General features: G+C 43.7%; 1 protein-coding gene across 2 annotated transcripts in view; it reads right to left on the bottom strand.

The window, feature by feature from the left end:
• The window catches only part of LOC138567392 (E3 ubiquitin-protein ligase RNF216-like), a 2013370-nt gene that overhangs the window by 853055 nt on the left and 1133579 nt on the right, over nt 1-26736 (bottom strand). For both annotated transcript variants that reach the window (XM_069645556.1, XM_069645557.1), the window contains one exon: nt 22887-23024. In XM_069645556.1, coding sequence (XP_069501657.1) covers nt 22887-23024 — 138 coding nt within the window. The remainder of the gene's footprint in view (nt 1-22886; nt 23025-26736) is intronic.

Here is a 26736-nt window from a genome sequence, read left to right on the forward strand (position 1 = left end):
CTAACTATGGAGCTCCTAGAAATGAAGGGACAACAGAGTATGGTGCATTTCGGCACTTTATTAAAAATAATGAGGTAACAACAGTGCAAGAGTGCAAAGTTCAGTTACAAGTAGACAAAAAGATATTAAGGTAGCAGCCACTAGGCAACTAACCAGGTTTGAAAAGGGCTTGATTTCCAATATTTACTGCATTCTCAAGGAATCACGAAACAGCAGAAAATGGGCATATCTGAAGGCTTGGGAAAATGGCCTGGGAAGAGATGTTACGGAAGAGGAGTGTCAGGATATCTATAAACAAAACAAAACCTCCTCCACTTCCGTACAACTCAAAGAATTAGCCTATAAAATGACAGTTGGTATTTAACTTCTGCATGCCTCCATAGAATCAACCCTGACATTTCAGAGGACTGCGGAAGGGGATGTGGGATGATAGGAACCGTTATACATGTGGTGGGAGTGCCCTAATATAAAGCCATTCTGTGAAGACGTGCTCTATACATCTCGAAGGTGATCGATGAAACCTTCCTGTTTAAACCGGAAGCAGCACTCTTGGTTATACCAAGTTAGAGACAACCTCGAGATGGAAGGAACGAGATCCCCCCTACAAACCACTGGTGGGTCAAATTACAGAACATTCTGCCGATGAAAAAGCTGACCTCCGACATAATGGAAAATAAGGACAGGTTTACCAGAAAAAGGAGATTGTCATTTGATTAAGAGCCCTCAATTTATTTAGCAGGCACTCCATCAATTTTGAGAGGGAATACAGTAACCATCAGGACAACTTTTTTTTTTTTTAACAACTTTGGGTGAGGGTAGGTATATGGACTTAAACTTGGCAATGTAGGACCAACCACAAAAGATCATGGCAATAGGATCTTTGGGGTTTTGGGAGAGGGGGGGCAGAGAAGCGAAGGGAGGTAGAATAGTATCACCAGAAGACTTACTTCTGCTGTATGTTTGATCTTTCGTTTGCTTTTTACTTTTACTGATTTTTTATAACAAAAACAAAGTTCGACAAAACCCTTCACTCATATCAGCATAAAAGATTTTTTTTTTTAGATATCACATTAAAATTTGAAAGTGTAATTTGACAATTAAGAAACTGACAAAAGTTCTTATTTACATGCCAATTCTATGCATCCTAAATGCACAATAGAATTGTTGCCATATTTCCAGTTTTTGCATGTTAAACAATTATTAATCACTTAAAGGCAACTCCAAAAAATGCCCCTCTGATCCAGTAAAACAATGTATGTTTTGGGATCTAACTGTTCAAGAAACTAAAAATATTATCCTGAGTTTGAATACAACTAATTGCTTCGGAGCTCGTTATCAATTAGGGCATTTGGTAGAGCGAGTGCAATTCAGGCAGCAAAGCTTTGGAATTGTTAACTAGTAGAAATATGGGGCTTTCTGAACCTATTTCAGTTTAGGATCATTAAAACTGTAGTGTATTTTCTATAGCTTATCACATAACATTACCACATTTCACATTCAGATCAAGAGTGCTGAATCTCCCCCGAATACAATATCTATTGCTCACAAAAGAATGAATAATCTGTCACAAATCTTAAGAGCCGATATTCTATAAGAGCAAGGTCTATAATTGATCCAAACTTGATCTCTTGTCGAAGCAGCCAGTGAGTATTGGAGTCTGGTGTGGCTTGATGGGCGACGCTTCTGGGTCCTTTCGTCACACTGCATCGCGATCCAGGGAACGGAGTAAACGACTCATGTTGGAGTTCAGAGAGATTGCCCTGCATTGCATGCTGGTGACGGATGTAGAACATTCAGAGCGCAGTGAAGCAAACAGGGAGTGAGGGGGGGTACACAGGGATAAATACGGCTGTCCCGTGCTCCTGCAAACCCAGCAACATGGTAACGATAAACTGTCGTGTGGTGGCCGTGAGGCTGATACCGGGGTCGGAAGCAACCGTACCTCGTAAAAACCATCCGCTAGCAGTTTACTAGCAGTCAGGTTTCAGCATTCTAACATTCTGGAAACCGGTTTGAGATCTGTTACAAGTGAAGCCTGCTAAAATTGCTATTGATCCTTCTGCTAGATGCGACTTGCTTCTTGGTGATAGCGTAATTGCCACATTCACTCGAGGAATTTAGCAATGTGTTTCCTACTTTGTCCTTGTGCATGGCAGTTGGGCGTTGTAAAACTGCATAATGGATTTGTAATTGTCAATTACGAACAAGTGGCAATAAGTGGTCTTTCGTGGTCCTTTGGCTACCCCCAAAGTGAACGGTGATAGGAAGCGGACGGGAGGTACGCAACACCTACTTTACATCACTCTACCGAGTCACTTATGAGAACTTCAAAGCAAATAGTTTTACTCTTAACATGCCAGGTAAAAAAGTCAGCCGCTCTAAACTGTATAACCTAAGGAAAGCAAAGCCCTATAAAAAGATAACAACCCAAACAAGATACACTTCTACGGAGTAGAGCGCTACCGGCATTGGTGAAGCTAACTAAGCAGCAGCCTCTGTGCAATCAGGAAAGCAGTCTTGTGGAAAAATAATTGCTTTCTTTGCCCCCAGAGATAATCAAAATGCAGAGGGGGGCTTTAGTAAACCTGCTGAAGCTGGGATGATTTCCACAAAGGGAGGGGGGGGTTCAACCCCCAGGAAGCTCAAACCGCTCTATTGTCGATATTGGCAACTCTCTCCTCGAACGCTGTTATTCCCTTCAGGGAGTTACGCAGGAGCTGTTGGTAATTGAATGTGCTAGTGAGACGCCTACACTGATACCGATTATAAAGCCCACAGTGCAGCCACAGCTTCCTCCCCGCCCCTGTGCAAAATCACCAGATGGGTGTCAGCAAACCCAAATTTATATACCGAGCGCGACAAGGATCTGCAGGGTAAGATAAGGGAATAGTTTCTTACCTGTAACTCCATTTCTCCAGCATTGGTATCTTTCATGGATTCACATGCTTTGAATATTCCCCGTCGTCAGGCTGGGAATCCCCGGTACATTATAAAGACCCTTTCCCGTAGGAAAAACTTTTTTGACGCGTATGCTTCCTATCCACTTCGTTTTGCATCATGCGTGCCCCTGCCGTCAGGACGTCATGACATAAATACAAGCCCCGCCCCCGCGCTCCCTCAGATTTCGGCCCCCAAAGTAGTGGGGAAACCGGTTTGCATGATCAGGGGAGGCAGGTGGGCGCATGTGAATCCATGAAAGATACCAATGCTGGAGAAATGGAGTTACAGGTAAGAAACTATTCCCTTCTCCAGCATTGGATCTTTCATGGATTCACATGCTTTGAATAGATTACATAGCAGTATTACCCCCAAGAGGAGGTGTGCATGCAAACCCATATACATACTCCGTAACAGGCCATTCCCTATGATCATTTATACATCAGTAATAGTTAACCTAGGAAACAACTGACCACATACAGTTATAAATTCCACAGGATGCAACCCCGTCGCCGGGGCTTACCTTACTGGAATAGGTGTCGAAGCACCGCCTGTCCCATCCGGGTGTCTTCGGCATGTTGCTGCGACAGGCAGTAATGGCGGGTAAAGGTGTGCGTAGTCGCCCAGGTAGCCGCCATGCAGATGTCCCCCAGAGGGACTCCGGCCCACAGAGCCGTCGACGAAGCCGCCGCCCTAGTTGAATGAGCTCTTGGTCGTCGTAGAAGAGGCTTTCCTGCCCTTGAATGGCAGTATGAAATGGTAGATGATACCCATCTTGATAGTCCTTGCTTTGAGATGGCTTTTCCTTTAGCACCCAAACCATAGGCCACAAATAGCTGTTTCGTTTCTCTGAACGGTTGCGTACGATGCAGGTAAAACTTGAGAGCCCTCTTTACATCCAAAGTGTGCAGCATGCGCTCCGCTCCCGAGCTTGGCTCCGGAAAAAACGTGGGCAACACAATAGAGGAGTGTTTATGAAACACCGAAGGAGCTTTCGGAATGAATTGTGGGTTAGTGGCTAGGACTACCTTGGTCTTGAAAAATCTCAAGTATGGAGGGTCTACCATCAGAGCCTGAATTTCTGAAATACGTCGGGCTGAGGTGATGGCCACCAGGAAGGCCAATTTCCACGACAGAAACTTTAGAGATGCTGATGACATCGGCTCAAAAGGAGGCTTCATAAGAGACGTTAAGATCAGATTGAGGCTCCAATCCGGAGGAAATTTCTTCTCTGGAGGGAAAACCCGAAAGAGGCCTTTAAGGAAGTGCTTAATTAGGCGGTCGCTGAACAGTGGTGCCGAGTGACGTCGACGAGTAAACCTTGAGATGGCTGCTAGGTGTACTTTTATTGACGACACCGACAGGTCCCTTTTTGCTAAGAGCAGCAAATATGGAAGGAGCTGTTCCGGCTTAATCGATTGCGGAACCAAACCTGGTTGATCCTCACACCATTGACAGAAACTTTTCCATTTGTACGCGTATGAGGCGTTTGTGGAAGGTGCTCTTGCTGCTTGTAGGATACGGCGACAGTCCTCCGGAATCGTTAGCCGACCGAATTCGGCGAAGTCAGGAGCCAGGCTGTCAGCTGTAGGCTGTCCGGGTCGTGATGCCAAACGACACCCTCCTGTCGAGACAGAAGGTCGGGGGCCTTCCGGAATCTCATTGGTTCCGCCGTTGCCAAGTGTAGTAGGTCTGAGAACCACACCTGTCTGGCCCAGTATGGGGCCACCAGAATTACCCGACATGGGTACCTGCGGATCCACTGCAACGTCCTCCTGACAAGGGGAAACGGAGGAAATGCATACAGGAATTTGTTCGTCCATGGGAATGAGAACGCATCCCCCAGTGAGCCCTGTTGAGGCCATCTGCTTGCATATTGGTGGCATTTTTTGTTGTTCCTCGTTGCAAACAGGTCTATGGAGGGATGTCCCCATTCCATGAACACTTGTTGAAGTTGATGGTCGTTCAGCACCCATTCGTGAACTTCGTTCATTTCCCTGCTGAGGGCATCGGCTTCCACGTTTTTCACTCCTGGTAGGTGGAACGCTAAGATTTTCATGTCGTGTTGAAGGGCCCAATGCCAGATTTTCTGTGCCTCCATCGACAGGGACCTGGAACGTGTCCCTCCTTGTTTTCTCAAGTAGAACATCGTAGTGGTGTTGTCCGTCATGACACGTACCACCGAGTCCTTCAGTTGAGGAAGAAAAGACTTCAGAGCCCATCGTACCGCTCTCAGTTCTAGCAGGTTGATATGTAGGGAGGACTCCTGCAAAGACCACTGGCCTTGTGCCTGTAAAGTATCCAGATGAGCTCCCCATCCGCTCAGCGATGCATCCGTCACCACCGTGTTTAGGAATTCCGGTTCCAGTAGAGGCATTCCTCTCGTTAGATGAGTCGACACTTTCCACCAGCCGAGAGCTTGAACTAGTTGTTCGTCGACGACCAGTCTGTCGGACCAGCGACCACTGCTCTGCGCCCACCGGTCTGCTAGAAATTCCTGGCAGGGCCTCATAAATAGACGACAGTTGTTTATTAATGGAATGCAGGACGACATGCTCCCTAGCAGGGACATGTACTTGCGCACCGAGACTTTGGAACCAACTCTCCATTCCGACGCCTTGTTTAGAAGCTTCTGAACTCTTTCGCTGGATGGTTTCACTAGGCTTGTGTGTGTATGAAACTCCGCTCCTAGAAAGACTAAGGTCCTCGAAGGCTCTACAGAGGATTTGTTGAAGTTTATTGCGAAGCCCAATTCCTGTAAGATGGACATTGTGGCGTGTAGACTGGCTCTCGTTTGTTCCTTGGATGAACCCCTGACTAGCCAGTCGTCTAGATATGGATAGACGTGATGACCATCCTTCCTTAGATGGGCCGCTATAGGGGCCAAGCACTTGGTGAACGTCCTGGGGGAGGACTTGAGCCCGAACGGGAGGACTTTGAACTGAAAATGCATTCTCCCTACGACAAATCTTAAATATCTCCTGTGTCGCGGGCGAATTGGGATGTGAAAATAAGCATCTTGAAGATCTAGAGAAGCTAGATAATCCATTGGTTGCACTGATCTGATAACCTCTTGGAGTTTTAACATTTTGAACTTTAGGCTCTTTAGCCACTTGTTGAGTACCCTCAGATCCAGAATGGGCCTCCATTCGCCGTTCGGCTTTTTGACAACGAAGAACCTGGAATACACTCCTTGTCCTTCCTGTGCCACAGGAACTCTTTCTACCGCCCCTTTTTTTACCATAAGCGCCGCCTCTTGTCGTAGGATCCGGAGGTGGGGCTGAGTCGAGAATAAAGGGGGGAGACGCGGAGGCTTGTCTTTGAATTGCAGTGCATGACCCATGCGAATCGTGTCTAGGACCCATCGATCTGTGGTGATGCATTTCCATCGGTCGAAGTGAAGAGAGACTCGACCCTTCAGGACGTTCCGAAAGCCGTCATTGGTTGCTGGTTTGCTTGCTTTTCGTCGACGACGGACCTGAGCCTCGCCGCCTGGAGGTCTGATAGTCCCTGCTTCCACGTGCCGACTGGGACGCCCGTCTAAAACCCTGTGAAGGGTATGAGGCCCTGTGAAAAACCCGGTCCCTCGAGGCACCAAAGCGGGAGTTTCCAGAAGCACCCCTGAAGGGGCGAAAAGAACGAAAATTTCTCCCCGTTTGCAGGGCGCCGAGGGACCTAGCAGTATCCGTGTCCTCTTTCATCCCTTTCAGCGCTTCATCAACCTTTTCGCCAAACAGGTGTTCCCCTTCGCATGGCATGTCGAGGACTTTGTACTGTACTTCAGGACGGAAAGTAGTGCATTTAAGCCACGCTTGTCGACGAAGCACTACGCCATGGTTGATTTGTTTAAACCCAGACTCTGCTAGGTCAACTGCGATATTAATAGCGTGGTTAGAGGCCTCCTCGCCATCCCTCACCAGTAACATTGCTGCTTTCCGGTGTTCTTCTGGCAGGTGTACTAGGATAGGGGCTAGTTTGTGCCACATTTCCCTATCATAGCGAGACACTATCGCTAAGGAATTGGCTGCTCTGACTGTCGATGCTCCGACCGAGAGTACCTTCTTTCCAAAGGCATCCTGCCTTCTAGCCTCACTTTCAGGTGGCGTTGAACATTTTTGCTGGACTCTGGCTTTCCTAGCCGCCGCCGCCGACACCACCGAGTCAGATAGAGGCTGTGACGTTAGACATTTCGGAGTGGACTCCGGTGCTTTAAACTTTTTCTCGATCCGTCCTTTTATGGCTGGCTCCGAGAACGGATGGCGCATCTTCTTTAGACCTTCTTGCCACACGTGGTCAAGGATTGGGATGGCAAACACCGATTTTCTCCTTTGACCCATATGGTCAAAAAGGAAACAGTCTTTCTTTTGCTCCTCCGGAATCAAGCCGAATTCCGAACAAGCTTTTCCCATCATAGCATGGAAGGCTCCCACATCATCCGGGGGGGATGGCTGTGTTTGGCTTCTCGTAGACTCCAACTCAATATCCGAATTCCATGTCGGGTCCCTCGAAGGTGACAAGGAGATGTCTGACCCCGAGACCTCGAGTATAGAGTCAGACTCCGACAACTCCCCCTCCTCCTGAGCTCGAGGACGATCTTTTACCGCCTGGGAAGCCGACTGGTGTTTCGTCGTCGAGCGAGCCGTACAAGTCTGCTCGTCGACGGAAGGTACCGACAGAATCGATGATGACGTCCCAGGTTGAGGGACCTGCGTATCCAGCCGCTGGAGGAGCTTCTGGAGAGTATTAAGTACATCCAGAGACAGAACCGTCTGGGGGGTCAGTAACGTGGATGGTATCGGCATCATACCCCCGCTCGCACTCGTCGTCGTCGTCGCCGACGTGGAAGGCCGTAAGCCTAAATCCGATGGTTGCAGAACCATGTCACTTTCCCCTTCCGCCGAGCAGGCCACGTCTGGCTGCAGTAAGACCTCCGGGGGGATCGGGTCATAGACCTCCGGCAGCCAGGCCAATGACTGAGTCTCCGTCGACGAAGGAATCCCAACCGCTGCCGCTTGAGCGGTAATGGGCATCGTCAATGACACCGAGGTCGACGAGCCCGTCGTCGAGCATTTAGACTTCGCCGTCGATTTCGATGCCGACTTCCCGGCCGAAGCTTCTCGACTCATGAAAGACCCTGAACGGTCCCCTGAGGAGGATTTTTTCAGCGCCAGCCTCTCCGTCTTAGATGAGGAGGAAGAGGAGGGCTTTTTATGTGACGAGGAGGATCCAGCATGATTACCCTTATGCTTGTCCTCGGCGCGACTTTCCGCTGGCCGTACCTTCTTCGATGGAGGCTCCGACTTGCTCTTGGAGGCCGTGGAGCCAACTTCCGAGGCCGGGTAGGCACCCGCTCCGTCATTAAGCCAGTCGACCAGCCTTCTTTTGCGGTCCTTAAGGGTTTTCTGTGAGAAACCCTGGCATATCTCACATGTATCCGCCGTGTGGTGCGGGTGGAGACAGTAGATACAGTCCATGTGGCCGTCTCCTTCATAAACCTTCTTTAGGCCACATGTTGCACATGGGCGAAACAGCGCCTTTCCAGACATAACCAGAATTTAACTTCGCCGAAGCGAAACAGACAAAACAACCTAGTTTTCACTAGCAGTAAAACACGAGGATCCCACTACTTTGAAAGACGGTTGAAATCTGAGGGAGCGCGGGGGCGGGGCTTGTATTTATGTCATGACGTCCTGACGGCAGGGGCACGCATGATGCAAAACGAAGTGGATAGGAAGCATACGCGTCAAAAAAGTTTTTCCTACGGGAAAGGGTCTTTATAATGTACCGGGGATTCCCAGCCTGACGACGGGGAATATTCAAAGCATGTGAATCCATGAAAGATCCAATGCTGGAGAACTGTGACTCCTGGCACATGGGCGAGAACAATCGTAGCACAATAAGCACAACCTCAAATTGAAAAATCAGTGTACTGCAATTCGCAGTTAAAATCCTCTTTAAATTATGTGGGAGATACACAAGGACTTAAAAGAGGAAATGCCATTTTACATCTGAAATCCCTGATGGAGACGAACCAGTCACCCAATAAGATAAATCGGCCTCAAATTGACAAGGATGAGGTTAGCAGCTCACCGGTTGGAGATGGAGACAGGGCAGAGAGCTCTGTGTAAATTGATGTCCGACAACAGAAACAAAGCATCTCGGATTACCTATAAAATACATAAGTAATGGAGGAGCGCAAAGCGACTTGAACACTTAGCCAAGAAATCGGTGTCTGTGTCAAATTCATCTGTGGCTGACCCCCGGAATGATCTGTTAAATTCTACTATTGCTACAATACCTATGCAGAAATCCAGAAAACAAAAAAGGAGGAAGACCCAGCAGAAAAATGTGGGCACACTTATCAGCTGGCTCGTAAAGGAGGATGTAGCAGGGCAGGCAAATGGGCCTAAGGAGCATCACTATCTCATTTCCTATCATCCTCCACTATAAGCCATTGCGTGCAATACATCAACCATCGAAAAGGGGGCAATAAATAGGGCCGGCCCTGGAAAGCAAGGAAGCAAAGTTTTAACTAACATTCCAACATGGCCCATGCATGAAACAGAATTAGATCCCAAATGTCTTACCATTGGGCCGAATCAGTATTCATCAGTGTGGAGGTGATTAAACAGCAGTCCTAAAACTGTTAGCAGAAATTCCTACATTGAGAATTAAATTTTTAAGTCAACTGACTGATTTTGTCAAACAAATTGATCAAAATGGGGGTAATGTAGCACACATACACTGTTGTCAGGCCGAAACAGTGGCCCGAATCTGCTCCCATCATCAAACGGTGGGCTCATTAGGTTATGTGTTGGACATCAAAGTAACTAATGTCAATATATCCATTTGCTGTACAAAGTGTTCAAATGAGCAGAAACTTGGGCAAAGGGGCGAACAAAGGGATGCTGGCTACCAAACTCCCACTTCTGACAATTTTCAAGGGTGGTAATGACTAAAGGCTTCCTACCCATGCAGCACGTGGCTGCAATTGAGTATTAAAGTTAGCTAGTTAGAAGACAAGAGGCTATTCCTGGTTACCAGACATTTGGTCGAAAAAAATTGGTCGACCAGACAAATGGTCGAACCAATTTGGTCGAAAACCAAATGGTTGAATTTTTATTTTTTTTTATTTTCACCCCTTTTTTTTATTTTTTGGGGGGGTCCCCCCAACCCCCTTTTTTTCTCTAAAAACCCCTTTTTTTAAAAAACGAAAACCCGAAAAATAAATATATAAATAAAAAAAAATTTCGACCATTTGGTTTTCGACCAAATTGCGTCGACCAAATGTCATTCGACCAGTTTTCAGTCGACCAAATGACTGGACACCGCTATTCCTATGTGCTCCCTGAAGAAGGATTCCTACCGTTGCTCTTAGAAGATGTATTTATGCTCCAGGAGACATGGCTGAACACCCTGTATATATTGATGGGTTGTGTCTGTAGCAAGTGCTTGCAAAAAAAGGCCTAAAGGGACAGCCATATGGTGGGCTTGTAATTGCGATCAGACAAGCCCCATGTTTAAACACAACCATAAATTATGTTAATGGTTATGTGATTGCTGCAGAAGTAGTCTTTAAGGAGATGGTAATAACTAAATGTATATGAACCTGCGGGGGGTCGGGAGGGTGAACAAGCTGAAGACACTGACGTATACTGATTTGGTTTGTGCAGAGTGGGAGGTGCACCTGACCACAATCTTGTGATTGTTGGAGGCGATCGTTTGAGGCAATCTTAATGCCCACTGCCGAGATAAAGAGCGGTGCGCCCCCCCTTTGAAAATATCAGTGCTGAAAGCGTGCTCTTGCAGAAAAATGTAAACAGTAAGGGATTACGGTGGGTAACATTCTTTAAGGAATGGGAGCTGGTGTAAATGAATGGCTACCCTAAGGGTGACCAATCTGACAAAGACACCTGAACTGGGCTACACTTAACTATTTATTCAGTAGTCATATTGGAGCACGTTTAGGAACTCCAGGTTTTACCTAACGAAAACAGTGACCATGCCCTACTTATATTAACATTGGGACTGAGGCTTGGTGTAGCCAAAGCCACAAATATTAGAGAAGTCCTTCCCAAGTCATGCTGGACACTGCCTTCATTGGTCAAAGAAAATATAGATAATGCCACCTAGGCGGTAACTAACCTTAAATTGACGTGTAAGTTAACATTTAAAAAAATAAAACGCAAATGAAATGGAGAAATGAGAAATGGCTGGGGAAATTGGCAGTTGAAGTGGCGACCTACAGAGGAGGCAGACTTCTAGCTACCGTATGTGACTATGACAAACCATTTGACATAGCGATCAGGAATTCAAAGCGCAAAATTCGCAGGGAAGTTAGAAGGCTCAAAAACTCCTTACTCCAGCAGCGACAAGCAGAAAGCGATAACGACAAACATGGCTACAGAGTTTGGTTAAGTGGCAACAGATGATAGGATCACTTAGGAGGGAAAAAAAACACAGTATCTGGCAACTAGTGACACTTGACAAGGGACCCCAGGAAACTCAAATTATTAACCCCATAAGTGGGAAGAAATGGCAGCGTTGTATAGGGGCTAAAATTAAGAAAATTAGCCCCCTTACAGGTGCAATGGAGCTTGAGCGTTCGCCTTTAAATACATGCCAGGATGAGATTAGAGCAGCCATTCGCAAATTAAAAAGTTCCTAATGGTCTCGCAAATGTAGTCCTCAAAAAAGACCCAGTAGGGTGGGCAGGCCTCTTGGGAGTACTGTTTGACAAGGTATGCTTGGAGCATACCATCCTGGAAACATGCAGCCTGTATCGATACCCGCCTTAAAAATAGTTTTTAAAAAGGAGGCAGGTGTCAGCAGGAGAACTACAGAGTGCTGTCCATGCTAGAGGTTACCAGGAAACTGTTTGCGACGCTAGTACATAAAGAAGTCTTGGGTTGGGACAAACAACTTACTGCATTGCTTTAACCTGTACCTAGTAGACCTGCCGGATCAGTTGTTGGTTAGGTCCAATTGCTTCCCCAAGATTGGTAGGACGAGGGTCGCCAGCATTTTATATGCAGACAACCGTGTCATTTTCGATCACACCTATTCCAAGATGAGGTCTAGGTCAACGGAACTGGTGAATTATGCCAGGGAGAATTACCTATTAATCAACGTAGAAAAGACAAAAACCAAGTTGATTACACCGAGGCAAATAAACAGAATCATCTTGTCTGCCTTGTTAGGAACCATTGAATATGTGGGGCTCTACCCATATAGAGGCCTAGAGAGGAGTACGCTGATGGATTACGAACGCATCAAAGACAAGAAAGGACAGACTGCCTTCCCACATTTTCTGCAAGTGCGCAGCACAGACTGCAGGCTATTCGCAAGAGGGTATATTAACCCTGTATAATCAATGTTTCTGCCACGCCGTTACTTATGGGTTTCAGGCCTTGATAATGAGAGATGTGACCTGGCTCAATCGTATAGAGGGAGCCTTCGGGCGGAAAATGTTAAATCTAGGACCTTCAACCTCTATGGAATTCCTGAGACTGGGGCCAATTTCACTGGGTGGACAAGTAGAGCATAAGCGCTGGGAACTGTATTTAAATTCCAAGGTTGCACCAGCATGCCCTCTTTTGAAAGTTCTGGGGTCAAACTCTGGCAGAGAGCGTGTAAGCAGAGGCTGTGGTTTCAACTACTAAAATATGACGTATCCGAACTGGAGCATAAGTGGTTGCTATGAAGCCTTAAAAGAGTCCTTCAAGTGAAAATACGACCATTGGGACTGGAACGGAAATTCTGACCACATATACAAATTAAAGAATTATCAATATGTATCAAATGTGGTTCATGCATATAAGCGACCACAGCCATGTATCCTCCAGAGCAAAAATCCAGGTATATGAACGCTGTTCTTGCATCTGCGTATAAACCAGTTGCCCCTGCTTACCATTCTCGGACCTCAGTTGAAACTGCCCACTGACAAGAGATATAAGTTTCCACAGATCCTGGAGATTACCAAACATCTTTTCAGTGCCTGAAACTAGGATCCTTATACATGTGTACTTATGAGGGCCTAGTAAATGATTATGACTCAATTAGGTCCATCGACCTTTGAAATTACGACTAAACTCTGAATCAGTGTCATTGCACTTTACCGCCTATGGCTGCAAATTGAAAAACAAATAGGTCTTTAAGCAACAACTCTGTACGGTGGTATGACAGCAATTGGACAACATACTGGAGAGGGCCCATTGTTCAGTTGCACATTGCTTATTTGCACATAGACATTGCTGATTATTATAACATCTTTTAAAAACAACATTAGTACACTGTTACATTGTATTGTGCTTATCCAATTCTATGTTACTTCTTTTCTTAACTATGTATCAATCGGTTACGATACTTACACACTGGACGAATGTATACCAAAACCAAAATGGGATTACAATTAATCAATTTTACTGGATTTTAGCAATACAAACTTATCACTAGCATGTAGTCAATTATAATACTATGAGATGGTGTATATACTAATATATTTTAATGGATTAAATTTAGTGGAATATTTGAATGTATTATATAAATAATTAGCAAAAAGACTAAATGACTAAATACAATAAATAATAATTGTATCATGTGGGTTTAACAAAGGCACATAATCGTGCATGGTGCAATATCGTTCATGCAAATTACATCAGTCATCCTCTAACACGAAAAAAGATTATGTTAAGAGACTATGCCATGGGTTTAATTTATCATGTGGGTGTATGCCATAAAAAGCAGTCTGTAAAACCAAGAGAAGATTGAAAGACAGATTGACTGATCATGAAAGTGATTTCCCGAATCAACACCATCAAATCCAGTCTGGCTAGACATTTTACCCAACACTGCATAATATTAGCCAATTGAAAAGCATTTTTCCTAAAGTCATCAAGACACTACAGATTGTGAGGAACTTTTTCCCCAACGCAAAGTGTTCTGAATCTATTTTTTTTTTTAATACTGCTCTATGCCGTGTCTCAATGAACAAATTTTATTGAACGCCTTTAAGGGGTGCACTGTGAACTTTGTCAACACGTAGGTTATGACAGCTTTAAAAAAGCAGTTCATCTTCTATATCCATGATAGTAGGCTGCTGTTTACCTAGAACGTGAGCATTTTCTCCATGTAGAACGAATAAGGAAACTAAGCCACCAGAATTGGCAGCCCACTTTCTTAATGGCACTTTGATCTCAGTGCCTCTTGATATGTTAAATGTAAGTCTTTTGCCTTAAGGTAAGCAACAATGATACCCCATATTGATTTAGTTGTATGTTATGTTTCTATTAATATTCTTTTCATTTATTCTTTTAACAAAATTACTCTTCATCCAATTTCAGCACTTGATAAAGGGCTCAGATAACCAGAACATGTCATCCAACATTTCTGGGCTCAATTCAATGTGACAGACCTTCAATATAAAAAAATATCAAGCTACAAATGCATTTTAACCAATGAAAGGTTACTTGTACGCTGAGGGTGGTTTAGAAAGGGCTGTAACTAGTTTTGGATAAAAGGCCTCTCACAAACAACAACTTGTGAACCTTGTACGGGGTATAAAAACATGTGGGGGAAAATGAAGAGCAATTTAGATATGAAATCAAGCACTCATTTGCTGCTGAATGCTCCTACCTGTCTGCACAGAGAAAAGAACTGCCTGGCCCAATAGCATGCGCAACTGAGGTGACACTGCGGGGGGCTACTTATGCACCCTAGCACATTTTTTCATTGTATAATTAACCGTGTGCCATACCTAGCTCTGATCACGTACCCAAAATGACGGAATGGCCCAAGGTGTGGGGATGGGATGTAAGAGTAACAGAATAGCTGGAAAAGAGGAGGCGACGAAAGAGTGGCAAACAAAGACCAGGAGTTGTCGGAAAGCCAACGTGAAATAAAGAATGAATTGGAGGAGGACAAACTGTACTGGGATGCAATCAACTTGCAGCAACAGGACATGCCAGTAAAGTGGGAGGAGGAATGAGCATGTGGCGAAACATCAAGGACGACCCTCTGGAGTTAAAGAGGGAAACCTTGCAAACTCATGTTTGGGCCCCTAAGTCACAAACACATGTCTGGCTGACAAAAAATAAAGTAAGCATGGGCTGGTGGGCTAGCTGTAGGGATGTAACGGTATACCGTTAAAGATACCGTGAACCACTTAATTGAACAATAATAACCGTCACGTTGTTTATACCGGTATACCGTTTATACCGTCAAGTGTGCTTTTCAATCTGATTTGGAAAGGCTGCAGTAAGCAAGTGCTGCGCAGTCTTGGTCTTGCACTGTTGGATGTGCCATCTGCCAAGCAGTATCAGTTGGAGCAGTGTTTAATGCCATTTCATAAACCACACGTGCCTGACACAAAATCAGTATGTTAGCAATAGGAAGAATAAATACAGTGCCAAGAAGGAAAAGGGTTTACTTTGGGTGGTGGCTTTGGGGTTTATATATTTATAATTGATAATGTTTGCTAAACATATGACAATGGGGGATTTCCGTGGTGCTATCATTGAATTTACATATAATAAGTCACATTGCGAAATTTACTCATCTGTGGGTATTCCCTGCTGCATACCAAAGGGTAAGATGTCCGTGATTACTGAACACCTTTTGGCTCTCAAGTAAACTAAAGGCCGTAACGTAAAGAGAACGCGCGCGCATGCGTGCGGCGTGTGTGTGTGCGCGCGCGCGCACAAGCATATACTACCATCAGCCTCCATTGATCTGTGGCATGCAGGTTATAAAGATGGCAACATGTTCATCTTCACCTTTAGCCAAAGGGGGAGCTAAAAGCCTAAATGACCACTTAAGAAAAGCTATTCAGTTTGCTTTGCCAGTTTCAGCAGGGCTCCTCCCCCCTCCTCTCCACACGTGTGTTTGTGTTTGGTGGAAGCAAGGGGTGGCATTTTAGTGGAAAGTATGTTGAAAAGCCCAATTCATGCCCTGGGTGCCTGGTTTTGTTTGTGATGATAAATCTGACAATTTATGACCTTTTTAGAAAATATTTCTTAAGATTGGTTAACTCCACCTGCTATACCGCGATAACCATGATATACCGTCATTTGGCAAGAAGGTTATCGTACCGTCATAAAACCAATACCCTGACACCCCTAGCTAGCCAAGGACACCTGTACGAGGGGTGGTCAGAAGCCTAATAAACAGTATGTAATGCTGCTACCACAACCTCAACTCTTTTAGGAACTAACCTTAATGTACACGACAGATCAGCTGGAATGGAACTTCATAGTTTCAAAAAGGCTAGCCATGCAGAATAGGAAGAGGCCACCAGACACAGGAATAAATGAAAGCAGGAAGGACTGAAGAATGAATCTTGCTTAACAGTGACTGAGGAAGACCGGGGAGAAACCCAGAGAGACCATTTTTTCCTTTTCCTTGAAGAAACTAAGAGCCATTCTCACCCAAGTTTTACATTTCCCAACGTGTTACATAATCTCTAATAAAACATTGTTGAACTGTAACCAAGAGTTGCATCATTTGTAGAGACCACTCTGCTTTGTGGCTGGGTATACAGTATCGCATTGTGATAGCATGTATGAAGCAGATTGCAAAAATACATGGCAAGGATTGCAATATACAGTCATTGTTTTTGGCCTCAATATTTTCTTTATGAAAACAGAAATATGCAGACAGTCCAAAAATGTAGACGTGCATGAATAGTCTTCCAGTACATATCGTGCATCAAAAATAGGTTGCTTTTCTTTGCAAATACATACTGTTCTTGTTATATTTTAAGGAGAGGCAAGCTAGAAACTTGGCATAATTGTTAAACAGGCAGCTGTGCGATCAGGCGAAACTGATTCTGGACACATGGCATTATCTCCATTTGCCTTGCATGGACAGTCCTAACAAGAATGGGGCCGATTACACACAGGCTGAACAGTACTACTTAAAACCACATGAACATGTTTTTGAGTGGACACATGCATTGAGAAGGCATCTCAAATCGCTCAAAAGATCGGAGTACACAGTGCATTATATATCCGTCACGTCTTGTAGCTAAATCTAGAGTGACCATAGATTTCAATCAGCTGTTCCATGATGCAAAAAGAGCCTTCAGATCTCCCATTGCTGTGTCTGGCTTATTGGGCAAGTTATTTTCACCATTCTACCCCACCCAGTCTCAACTCCATGTGCCCCCAGAGCATATATAGCCTGATTTTCCCAACATTTCTACTTCAGGCCATCCATCCATCCATCCCCAGCAAATAGCTCATCGTAAAGCCTGTGCAAACTGGGGCAGTACTGGAAACAGAAGTAGGACTACACATCCATGCCGTTGTCTTTTTGTTGTCACTACTTTTCCCCAGATGAGCCATAGGTACCATTTTGAAGTGGCAGGAGACTCCTGAAAATATTGTATTAGGGCGGCCAAAAGCAAGAGTGCCTCAAAGCCAGCACCCATAAGGAAGGAGCAGCAGAGGTGTGACAGCTCCCCATTTACAATTAATTGGAAAGGACAAGTAATGTTTAGGTTCCATCAGCATTTTAATGTCAAAGCAGTCAAGAACTTCGGTGGAAATGCAGGGTCTTGTATATAATTAAGAGTGACTCCAAATCTGTTGTGTGTGACTTATTTAATTTAAATGAATGTAATGTGGTACGTCAGAATCAGGAGACGGGCGAGGTGTCATTTTGGATAATGTGGCTCTTTATTACAAACAATCCTATCTGTCCCGGTCAGTCTTGGCCCTATCCGTAGAGAAACAAAGAACAAATGAAGAACAGAACTACTCCTTGTCAGGATGTGTTACACCATAACCTCAGTCCGTCGTCCAGACGAAATCTATCCAGATTATTGACCCTACCACTAAAATAGAGTAGAAGCTAACAAGGTTAGGGCCTCTTGTCCAGTGGTTATATGCCAGTTTGATTCAGGCCCAGCGACATGTCCTTTTTCTCAGAGTGGGTCCTGGACACCGTTGCTCAAGTTTCAAATAACCATGCACCAAAACATCTTTCAACTCTCCCACCATAGATTGTGCATTTTCTTTAGGTTAAAGTTCCGTCTTTGGGTTTATCAGACACTTTGTACCAGTCCCAGGCATTGGATATCCGTGGGACAGCTGGGATTTGAAAGTCCTCTTCCAAGTACTCCCCTGGGTAAACTTTACAATGAATAAAGTAATCAGCTCTCCACTCCACCTGTTGGTTACCCCTCCCTGGGGTCATGGGCTTTACCCCTATGCCCCTTCCAAGACCTCAGTGTTGTCTCTTTGGCCCATCTCTGCTTTGAATTCCTCTTCCCGCCCTAAAATCCCCTATAGCATTACAGTTGGCTGGAGAACACAAAAAAATAAAATAAATAAGAAACAAAAAAAAAAAAAGTATTACAAACGCAGTTCATAATCAAATGTTGTGAAGTTACCAACAAGTGGCAGCTATTTAAATTGTTGTTGGCACATCAAGAAATATTCTGTATTCATAAATGATCAGCATAAACACCTAGAGGTTTAAACATTGACTGGGACTTAGGATGTTTTCTATGATGTTAATAGCATGAGTATAGAAAATATAAGTTGTGTGCAGACAATATCATTACTACTAATGTTCAATGTTTGGTACATTTTACTATTAAGTGAAAATATTCCTCGATTATTGTGTCTATTTTTCTCACGATGCATAAGGACTTTGTGAATAGTTAAATGTCCCGCATACTATTTGTGGATTATAAATTGTTAGGTTTCAAAAAAAGCACCTGCTTTATTTTCAAATCGATTCTAAATAGCAACGAGTAGAAATTGTGGATAAACTGATCTAAGCTATTTGCAATATTGCAAAAAGTAGTACTTTCTGCCAATATATTTCAATATTGAAAAAAGGATTGTATTCATGAAAGAAAAGAACTCTCAATTATTTGTAAATCAACAGTTGGTGATTTTGTAGTATTTACTTTGACTTTAAACCAGGTTGTAAAATTGGGCCATCTAGTCCCAGCTACACAAACATGGCAACTAATTAGATACATTGTCTACTAAGAGCAACTTTCTAGTTGTTCGAAAAGAATTTTGCCCATATCCGGGAAAAACAGTTTTACCAGTGGCATTGGCGGAATTCTAATCTGTGCTTAATGTTGAAGACAAGTAGTTTTGAGAATGGTGAATTAAACATTCATTTTGGATGTATGTAAGCCACATAGATCTTGACTTACTGTTAACTTTCAAATGTAAAGTACTGTTTAGTTACAGTGTATAGAGTAGTGTAATTTGTATTTGTGGATGTATTGTGATTCTATAGTGTGACATTTTGTTTAATTTTCTTGTCACTGCTGGAATTTATTCTTTTTAATTAGGTTCACACTAAGTTCTTTAAACAGGTGAATGATGATTTACATCTGTAATTTTAACAATGAGTAATTAACTACTTTTCACAATAGTTGATCTAGTTCTGCTTATTTAAATAAATATGTTTTGCTCTTAGATCAACCTTTTATGCTTTTGATAGACATAAATAAATGTGATATATGAAGAATAGTGACTATTTGGGAAAGAATCGAATCCTTTCTTCCCTTCCAAAATTCAGATTATCTGGTCCCCTCTACAGATGTGCAATACACCCAGTCTTTATGTAAGTGCTTTAGATTATTGCACCAGGACCGACCAAGGTGTAGCCTATCCTGGTGTCCCCCTATTTTACTGGTGTACACTTAGCATGTGAATCCATGCCAGAGAAATCATCGCCAAAGCATTGCAGTTTCAATGCATAATTAATTATACTAATACCTATAGATCGATTAAAATACAGCTTGATCGAGTTACAGAGATCCCAGGACTTTCTTTTATTAGAACATGCCAACTAAATAATAAAGCTGCTCCAATTAAGGAAGGCTGTTAGCGAGAAGAAAAATAACTTGTAAATCCGTGTATATCAGATAAGCAATAAGCCAAGCCTACCATTTACATTTTCAACATCAATAAGCGTTCTCAAACTGCAACAGCAAAACGGGTTACATTTTAATTTCTTTTGAGTGATTGACAAATGAATAACAAGCAGCTAGCCCAACCATGCTAATGAGTTCAAGGACATGCCTGGCATGATTCGGGATCCTACTTCTAGAGGGAGGAAACCACCGAAAATGCACTCGGGAAAGCAAGACATGTGGCAAGCTTTTCAACCACACCTGTGATGAATGTATGGTCTACCCAGGGTGAATTGGGATATTTCAAGTAATTAAGGAGCTGAAAAGACTACATACCTAGATGTATGGTGCAACAGAGATAAATCATCTTAATTAATGGAAGTATGGCACCTCTTAATGAAAGGAGACCTCAATAAGCCCCAGGGCAGAGTGGAGGAAGGGTGCAGTCGTTTGTCGTGGTATACACAAAAGGGTGTGTGTAGGCGTGTGTGTCAGTCTACCTTTGTGGGACATTCCTTCTGAGTTGCATCATTATTTGTTTGCTATGTGCCTGCACTGGGCTGTATTATCTATGGCCTGCACTGTTTTGAAGTGCTACACTCAGTTAGGTTTGGTAAGTTACACTTATGTTATGCAACACCATGCCATGTTTTAAGCTGTAGAAAGATGTGTAATGTATTGTTCTGCTGGGATCAATGTGTTATTTTCCCAAAACTAAATGCACTTTAACTAGAATCTACCCGAGTGCTACTGTATGTACTCATTTCAGGGAGGGAGGCGGCAGGGGGGGGAATGTCGGTTTCCTTTTTTTATAGTTGGTTAGGTCATTTTATATTAGGTTGAGGTTTCATTATAATGGTTTGCTTGAAATGACTCATTTTCAAGTGCCTATGAAGCACCCCTAAAACAGCAGGTACTAATCCCTAAACATGCAAGATAAATGTTCAACTTCGTCACCATTTGTAGTACAGCTCGTTGCTGCTCTTACAGTGCTCTATTGTTTTGGCTCCTATTCTGGTTTTATAATGATGCCAAGAAAACTGGTACTAAAGAACTTAACGCCTGACTCCCCAGACCCATTATCTCTGTTGAAAGGGGATCAGTTACCGGTCGTTCTTGCGCAGGATTGAATTGGAGAACTGGTGTGCCCAGGGGAGAAGGGACTGTATCCTGGCAGGGTGTGGAGCCAGCACCTTGCCTCTCTTTTTGAGACTATGCAAATATTTGCACATGGGCTCTTCAAACCTTGGTTTAGTAGTCTGACCATGCCAGGTTGCACAGCTAGAGAATTGATGGGTCATTAATTGGTCTTTTTTTTATATATATATCCTGTACTTTGTTATACTGTGTTTTTCATGAAAGGGTTTGTTTCCCTTTTTCATTTTTGTTTTGCTTATGTGTTTGTTCTGTTTTTTTGTGCGTTTCTGTAAGAGCTTTGAGGCCTATGGGCATTAGGCGCTGTACAAGAATTCTAAATAAATGAAATAAAAAAGTAGAAGGGTAGACTTGGAAATCTAATTGGTTAACAAGACCGTACAGCCCTATTTTGACCGAACATTCGTACAATGCCCTCTATTAACAAGACACATTAACTGCAGCACATGGAGAGAAGGCTAGTCAAAGGCTCGATTAAGTAAATTAACTCCCATAAGCGCCCAGCCAAAGAGGATTCCTGCCTCACAAACTAATATAACCAATACCTTAAAGGCCCTAGCAGGACTCGGGGGAAACTCCAGCAAGGCCGGACTGTGGCAATATTTCCTTCCAGTTTTCCCAGCTATAGAAAGTGGCTGTTTGGGGCTTAGGGAAGTAAGTAGAGGGGCTTTGCATGCTGTGTTTTCTGCATCACTTGGCTCACCAAGAAACTGTAGAAGGCTCAAAGGTCTGACCATGGCTAAGCCATAGACCATAAGCACTTTGCAGGCAAGCACAAGCCTGGTGTTTTGCTAACCATGACAAATGAGGAAACCAAAAAAAAAAAAAAATGGCAGGAAGATTTATAGAAATGCAAGATAACATAACATGTATTTAACAATTAACAGCTTTGTACAGATGCCAATGGATCACAAATGAATGCCTTGAATAAAGGTGTTCATTATGAATTAACCCATAGGCAAGGGGACAAACAAACCCATTAATGTCCATATAACCGTACAAATAATCGGTCCTAGCCTATTTATTTGAGCAATGCAAAAATGCTCTTCATCTGCACTTCTGGTGTCTGCTGCGAGGATCAAGCATCAGTCACTTTCATAACCCAGTGTGGCTGGTTTTCTCCATGCTCTCTTGGAATGAGATTAACAGCAGTGTGCAGTATCCTAATTTGGGTGAGCAGAAAGGAAGATATGTGTCAAAGCACCACGCTAGGAAACGTTTGGGGTCTAAACGCGTGTCGCTCTGTCCATATTGAAACAAATCATTTCACATGTATTAAGCACAGTGTGACTTGCACAGCTGAAGAATGCCTTTGCTTTGCAAAAGAATCACAAAATGCATATTGTCTAGGCTGAAGAGTTCAAGTCCATTTTCATTGTAGATGAAATAAGCAAAAGTATGAGGAAAGAAAACAACGCATTTATCAAGATTCAACTTGAAGCATGGTGACAAGTGTTTGAATCCCGGATTTAGCACTTGACAAAAAAGCGAGATGTAATTCTCATCAAGTCGTCATATACCAGTGCCTAAAAGGGTTAATGTGTAATGAAATGTAAACACGAAGTACTGTCACAGGCATATACCCATCTTCCGCTAGCCCTCTTTTACATATTGAATTTTAACGTTCAAACTTAATCATACCTCATACATAATAAGGTTCTATATACAGCAACTTAGGTTTGTGAACCTCTCACAATTTAATGTTCCAATAGAGTAAGCAACCCCTCATTTCAGCAAAGGTCAGAACTACATTAAAGAGCATTAAAAAAATGCCCCATTTGTTTTTCACGACTGCAGAATTCTGAATGGCAAACATCATGAATGCAGTGGAAACTTGTAAGGCATATGGGGAACACAGTTCTCCAGGGCATCACAAGTGCAGACTTAATTTAAATTCTCTTTGTCATCTTACCTTTCCAGCGCCAAATACCGCCTCCTGAGCATATCTAATGAGACACTCCTTGCAGAATAAATGACCATCTGCACATTGGGTCAGCTCCTCAAATGCAAACTCCCCATAACAGCAGCGACACTCAATCATCTGGCCATCCTACAGAATAAAATAATACAATCTGGGTTATCAAGCAAGCACTCGTCCACTTGGCCATCTTCCAACAGATAACCACCGCTTTGATTTGATGCATTATCGTGCCTTTGTATGCTTAAACGAATGTCATCGTTATTGATTGCTAGCTACATACATTACCAAATACTGTAGTATATTATGTTATATTGTAACACATTTCATCACCACGTATTGTTTGACTGTATAACTAAGTGTAAAATACCACCTGTGTAGGTTGTTTCTTTGCACCTTATACTGCCAAACTACATTTTTAATACACAACTGCTATCCACCCACCACTGTACCTCTTAATCCATTGGGGATGTTTTACTCCCGTAATACCAACACTGCAATCATTAATCTGACTATAGTATTGTGTTTATCCCACTCATATACTCTACCATTAGCTTGTACTTCAACCCCATTGCATTATTGCTATCCAATATGATCCACAATCAAGCCAGCACTGTAATGCCTTCCTGGCCATGCACCAAAGGCACATATACTTACCATTAAACTGTATCGGCCCTGGTCTACTGCCCCAGGCACTACCCATTACCCTGCCTCACGCCTTTTTTACCCAAAATGCCAGCCTTCCCGCCTGAAGTCCTCTCAGCCACCAGTATCCCTATCAACACGCCCAATGCTAAACTTGGGAATGTCATAACCACAACAGATCAAGACACTACCTTTGTGATACGCCCCTCCAGCCCAGTCAGGCCCTCCGATCCAGTCTGCACTCAAATCATCACAGCTCCTTGCCAAGGATTCTGGCGCAAGAAATGACTCAGAGCTAGAACACAAGCCATCTTCCTGTCCACCACTATTCCTATAGTAGGAATCAACAGGAAACTTAGACTATCATCACGTTTACAGTACTGTCGGCATACCCCTATAAAACAGGAAATATCCTTTAACTCGCCACTGAATACCTCTAATAAACAGCACCTGCAAGGACACCCGCCAAAAGCACAGGATCCCACCCACAAACCACAAACGAACCAACCTCAAACACCCTTCCCACAGAATATCAACACCAACACACATCTGAAAGGTGCTCTACTGAATGTGTGTTCCCTAGGAGCACACGCTAATGAAATACACAACCTCATTCTCTAAAACCAGCTAGACTTCATAGCACTGACTAAAACCTGGTTACACCCAGCATCAGGCCCCTTACTGATGCTTGTCATCCCTCCAGAATACACCATATTCAGATCTGACCGGCAAGACATTGTGGGAGGAGGAGTAGCCGTAATAGCCAAATCTTCCTTACAGTTTAGAGTTTGTAGCATGGAGAAAATAGAGGGCTTTGAGCTCCTTACCCTTAAACTTACCACCTATCTGCAAACTACCATCAACTTCCTGTTATTCTACAGATCAGCTAGTTCCAATAATCACCCAGAAATCTATATCCCATTACACATCACCCCCTTACTTAAACCCAATACTAAATATATATTATTAGGTGACAAACTGCAATTCACCCAAATTGTTAATGCACCCGTCCACACTAAGGTAGAATCCTGGATCGGACACTAACTTTGAATACCAAAATATCACTTGTGGATATTAGTCAAGTCTGTTGGACTGACCATTTTCTAATTTGTTTTAATATCTTCACCATCAAACCACAAAAAGCTCCCTCTGTGCCACCAATCCCGGTACTAGTGAGAAATTCACTCGAGCTTACCCAAGAATAACTAACCCCTATTCTCAACCAATTATTAATGAACCAAACAAATGCTACCAATAACTCAGGTAGCATATCACAATTCTACCATTTATGTTTGAAATTAGCCATCGATAAAGTAGCCCCACTCCAATCAAAAATCCCCAAACGCAGTAACTCCTGGTTTAATGATGAACTCATACGATTTAGGAGAAATAAAAGAGCCCTTGAGCATTTTACTAGAAAAACCCCCACCATGCAAGCTAAAACGAACTCCTCACAGAAGTACTAAAGTGCAGTTATTTCACATAAATCTAGTGCTCTTAATCTACGTATCACTAATGCAGCCTCAAATAGTAAAGAATTATTTACTATTCTCAGAGAATTAGAAACACCCGCCTCCCCTGCCATGCATAACCATTGCTAGTAAAGCCTGGTGTACCACCATCCAGAACGCCCTTGCCACTAAAATTAACACTCTCCCAGATAAAATCCTAATAAAAAGAAATCTATTGAACTTAAGTAATAATACCAGCCCTATTGCCATTTATGCAGCCTCAGTACCCCAATTCGACTTCTCAACAGTCACACAGGACCATGTAATCAACACGATTGCCTCAGTCAAAACTTCCTATTGCAAAGGCGACAGCTTTCTTGGTAAATTAGTCAAAGAATGTTCCCCGACGCTAGCCCCCATTATCACAAGTTTCATTAATGCATCCTTCATCACCAATTCTGTCCCACCAGACATGGAAGAAGACTGGGTAACGCCATTACTAAAAAAAACACCTTAGACCCCTGCACCCCCACTAACTACAGACCCATCACCAAAGTGCTGTTTCTTCTTAAAATATTTGATAAGAGAATCCCTTCGAATGGCATCCCTCCCTCCCTCCTTAAGGGAAGCCCTAATCATTGTCCTCCCCAAACCAGGGAAACCCCCAGACGAATGCGGATCCTATAGGCCCCTATCGCTTATCAATACAGACATGAAAATTTTTGCCAAAATAATTGCGAATAGATTTCTCCCATTCATGCCCCATATGATCCATGCAGACCAAAGTGGATTTGTTCCGAGCCGCTCCACTGCACTTAACAACCGCCGATTATTCAATATAATGTCCAGAATTGACCCAAAGGCAGACGCAGTGGCAGTCACGCTGGATGCCCAGAAGGCATTCAACATGGTTTCCTGGAAGTACCTGTGGGCGGTGCTGGAAAAAATGGGGATAGGTCCGAACATGCTTTCCTTTATTAAACTTTTGTATGCTGACCCACGGGCCAAGGTGCTGGTTAACTCCATTGTTTCCCCCCCCTTTGTGCTACATAGGGGCACCCGACAGGGTTGCCCGTTCTCCCCCATCCTTTTTGCGCTCGCCATCGAGCCCATGGCCGATCACATCAGGAACAGACATACTCGCAAGGGTATCCGCCTACAGGGCACACCGGAAATCATTTAATTATATGCCGATGATGTTCTCCTATACGTCAGAGACCCCTCTACACATCTCGACCCAATTATCCGAGACATAACAAAAATAGGAGCGTACTCAGGCTTCACCATCAACTATTCAAAATCCGAGATATTTCCCCTCACTAAGGCAACCCGGCAGCCAACATGTGAATTCCCCCTGCGTTGGTCCCCGGGAGGCATCAAGTACTTGGGGGTACAGGTTTCATTGACCAAGGCCTCCTTATTGGCGGATAATTATGAGGCAACGGCAGAGCACATTGAATCCACGATGCTCAAATGGCGTAACCTCCCTCTGTCCCTCGCAGGCAGACTGTCACTGGTCAAGATGATTGTGGTCCCTAAGCTCCTCTACATCTTTGCTAATGTTCCAGTTTGGCCCGAGAAGCAATACTTTAAGAGACTCCACGCCACGTGTGCCCAATTCCTCTGGCATTCCGGGGCAGTCCGAAAAAAGTGGCTGCACATGACCCCCCCCTACGAGAAAGGGGGCTTTGCAGCCCCAGACCTAACCATGTACTGGATTGCGGCACAGGCCCAACACGCCACGCACT

Source organism: Ambystoma mexicanum, chromosome 2p (genome assembly GCF_040938575.1).
Source record: "Ambystoma mexicanum isolate Mex_15411 chromosome 2p, UKY_AmexF1_1, whole genome shotgun sequence".
NCBI classification, from domain to species: domain Eukaryota; kingdom Metazoa; phylum Chordata; class Amphibia; order Caudata; family Ambystomatidae; genus Ambystoma; species Ambystoma mexicanum.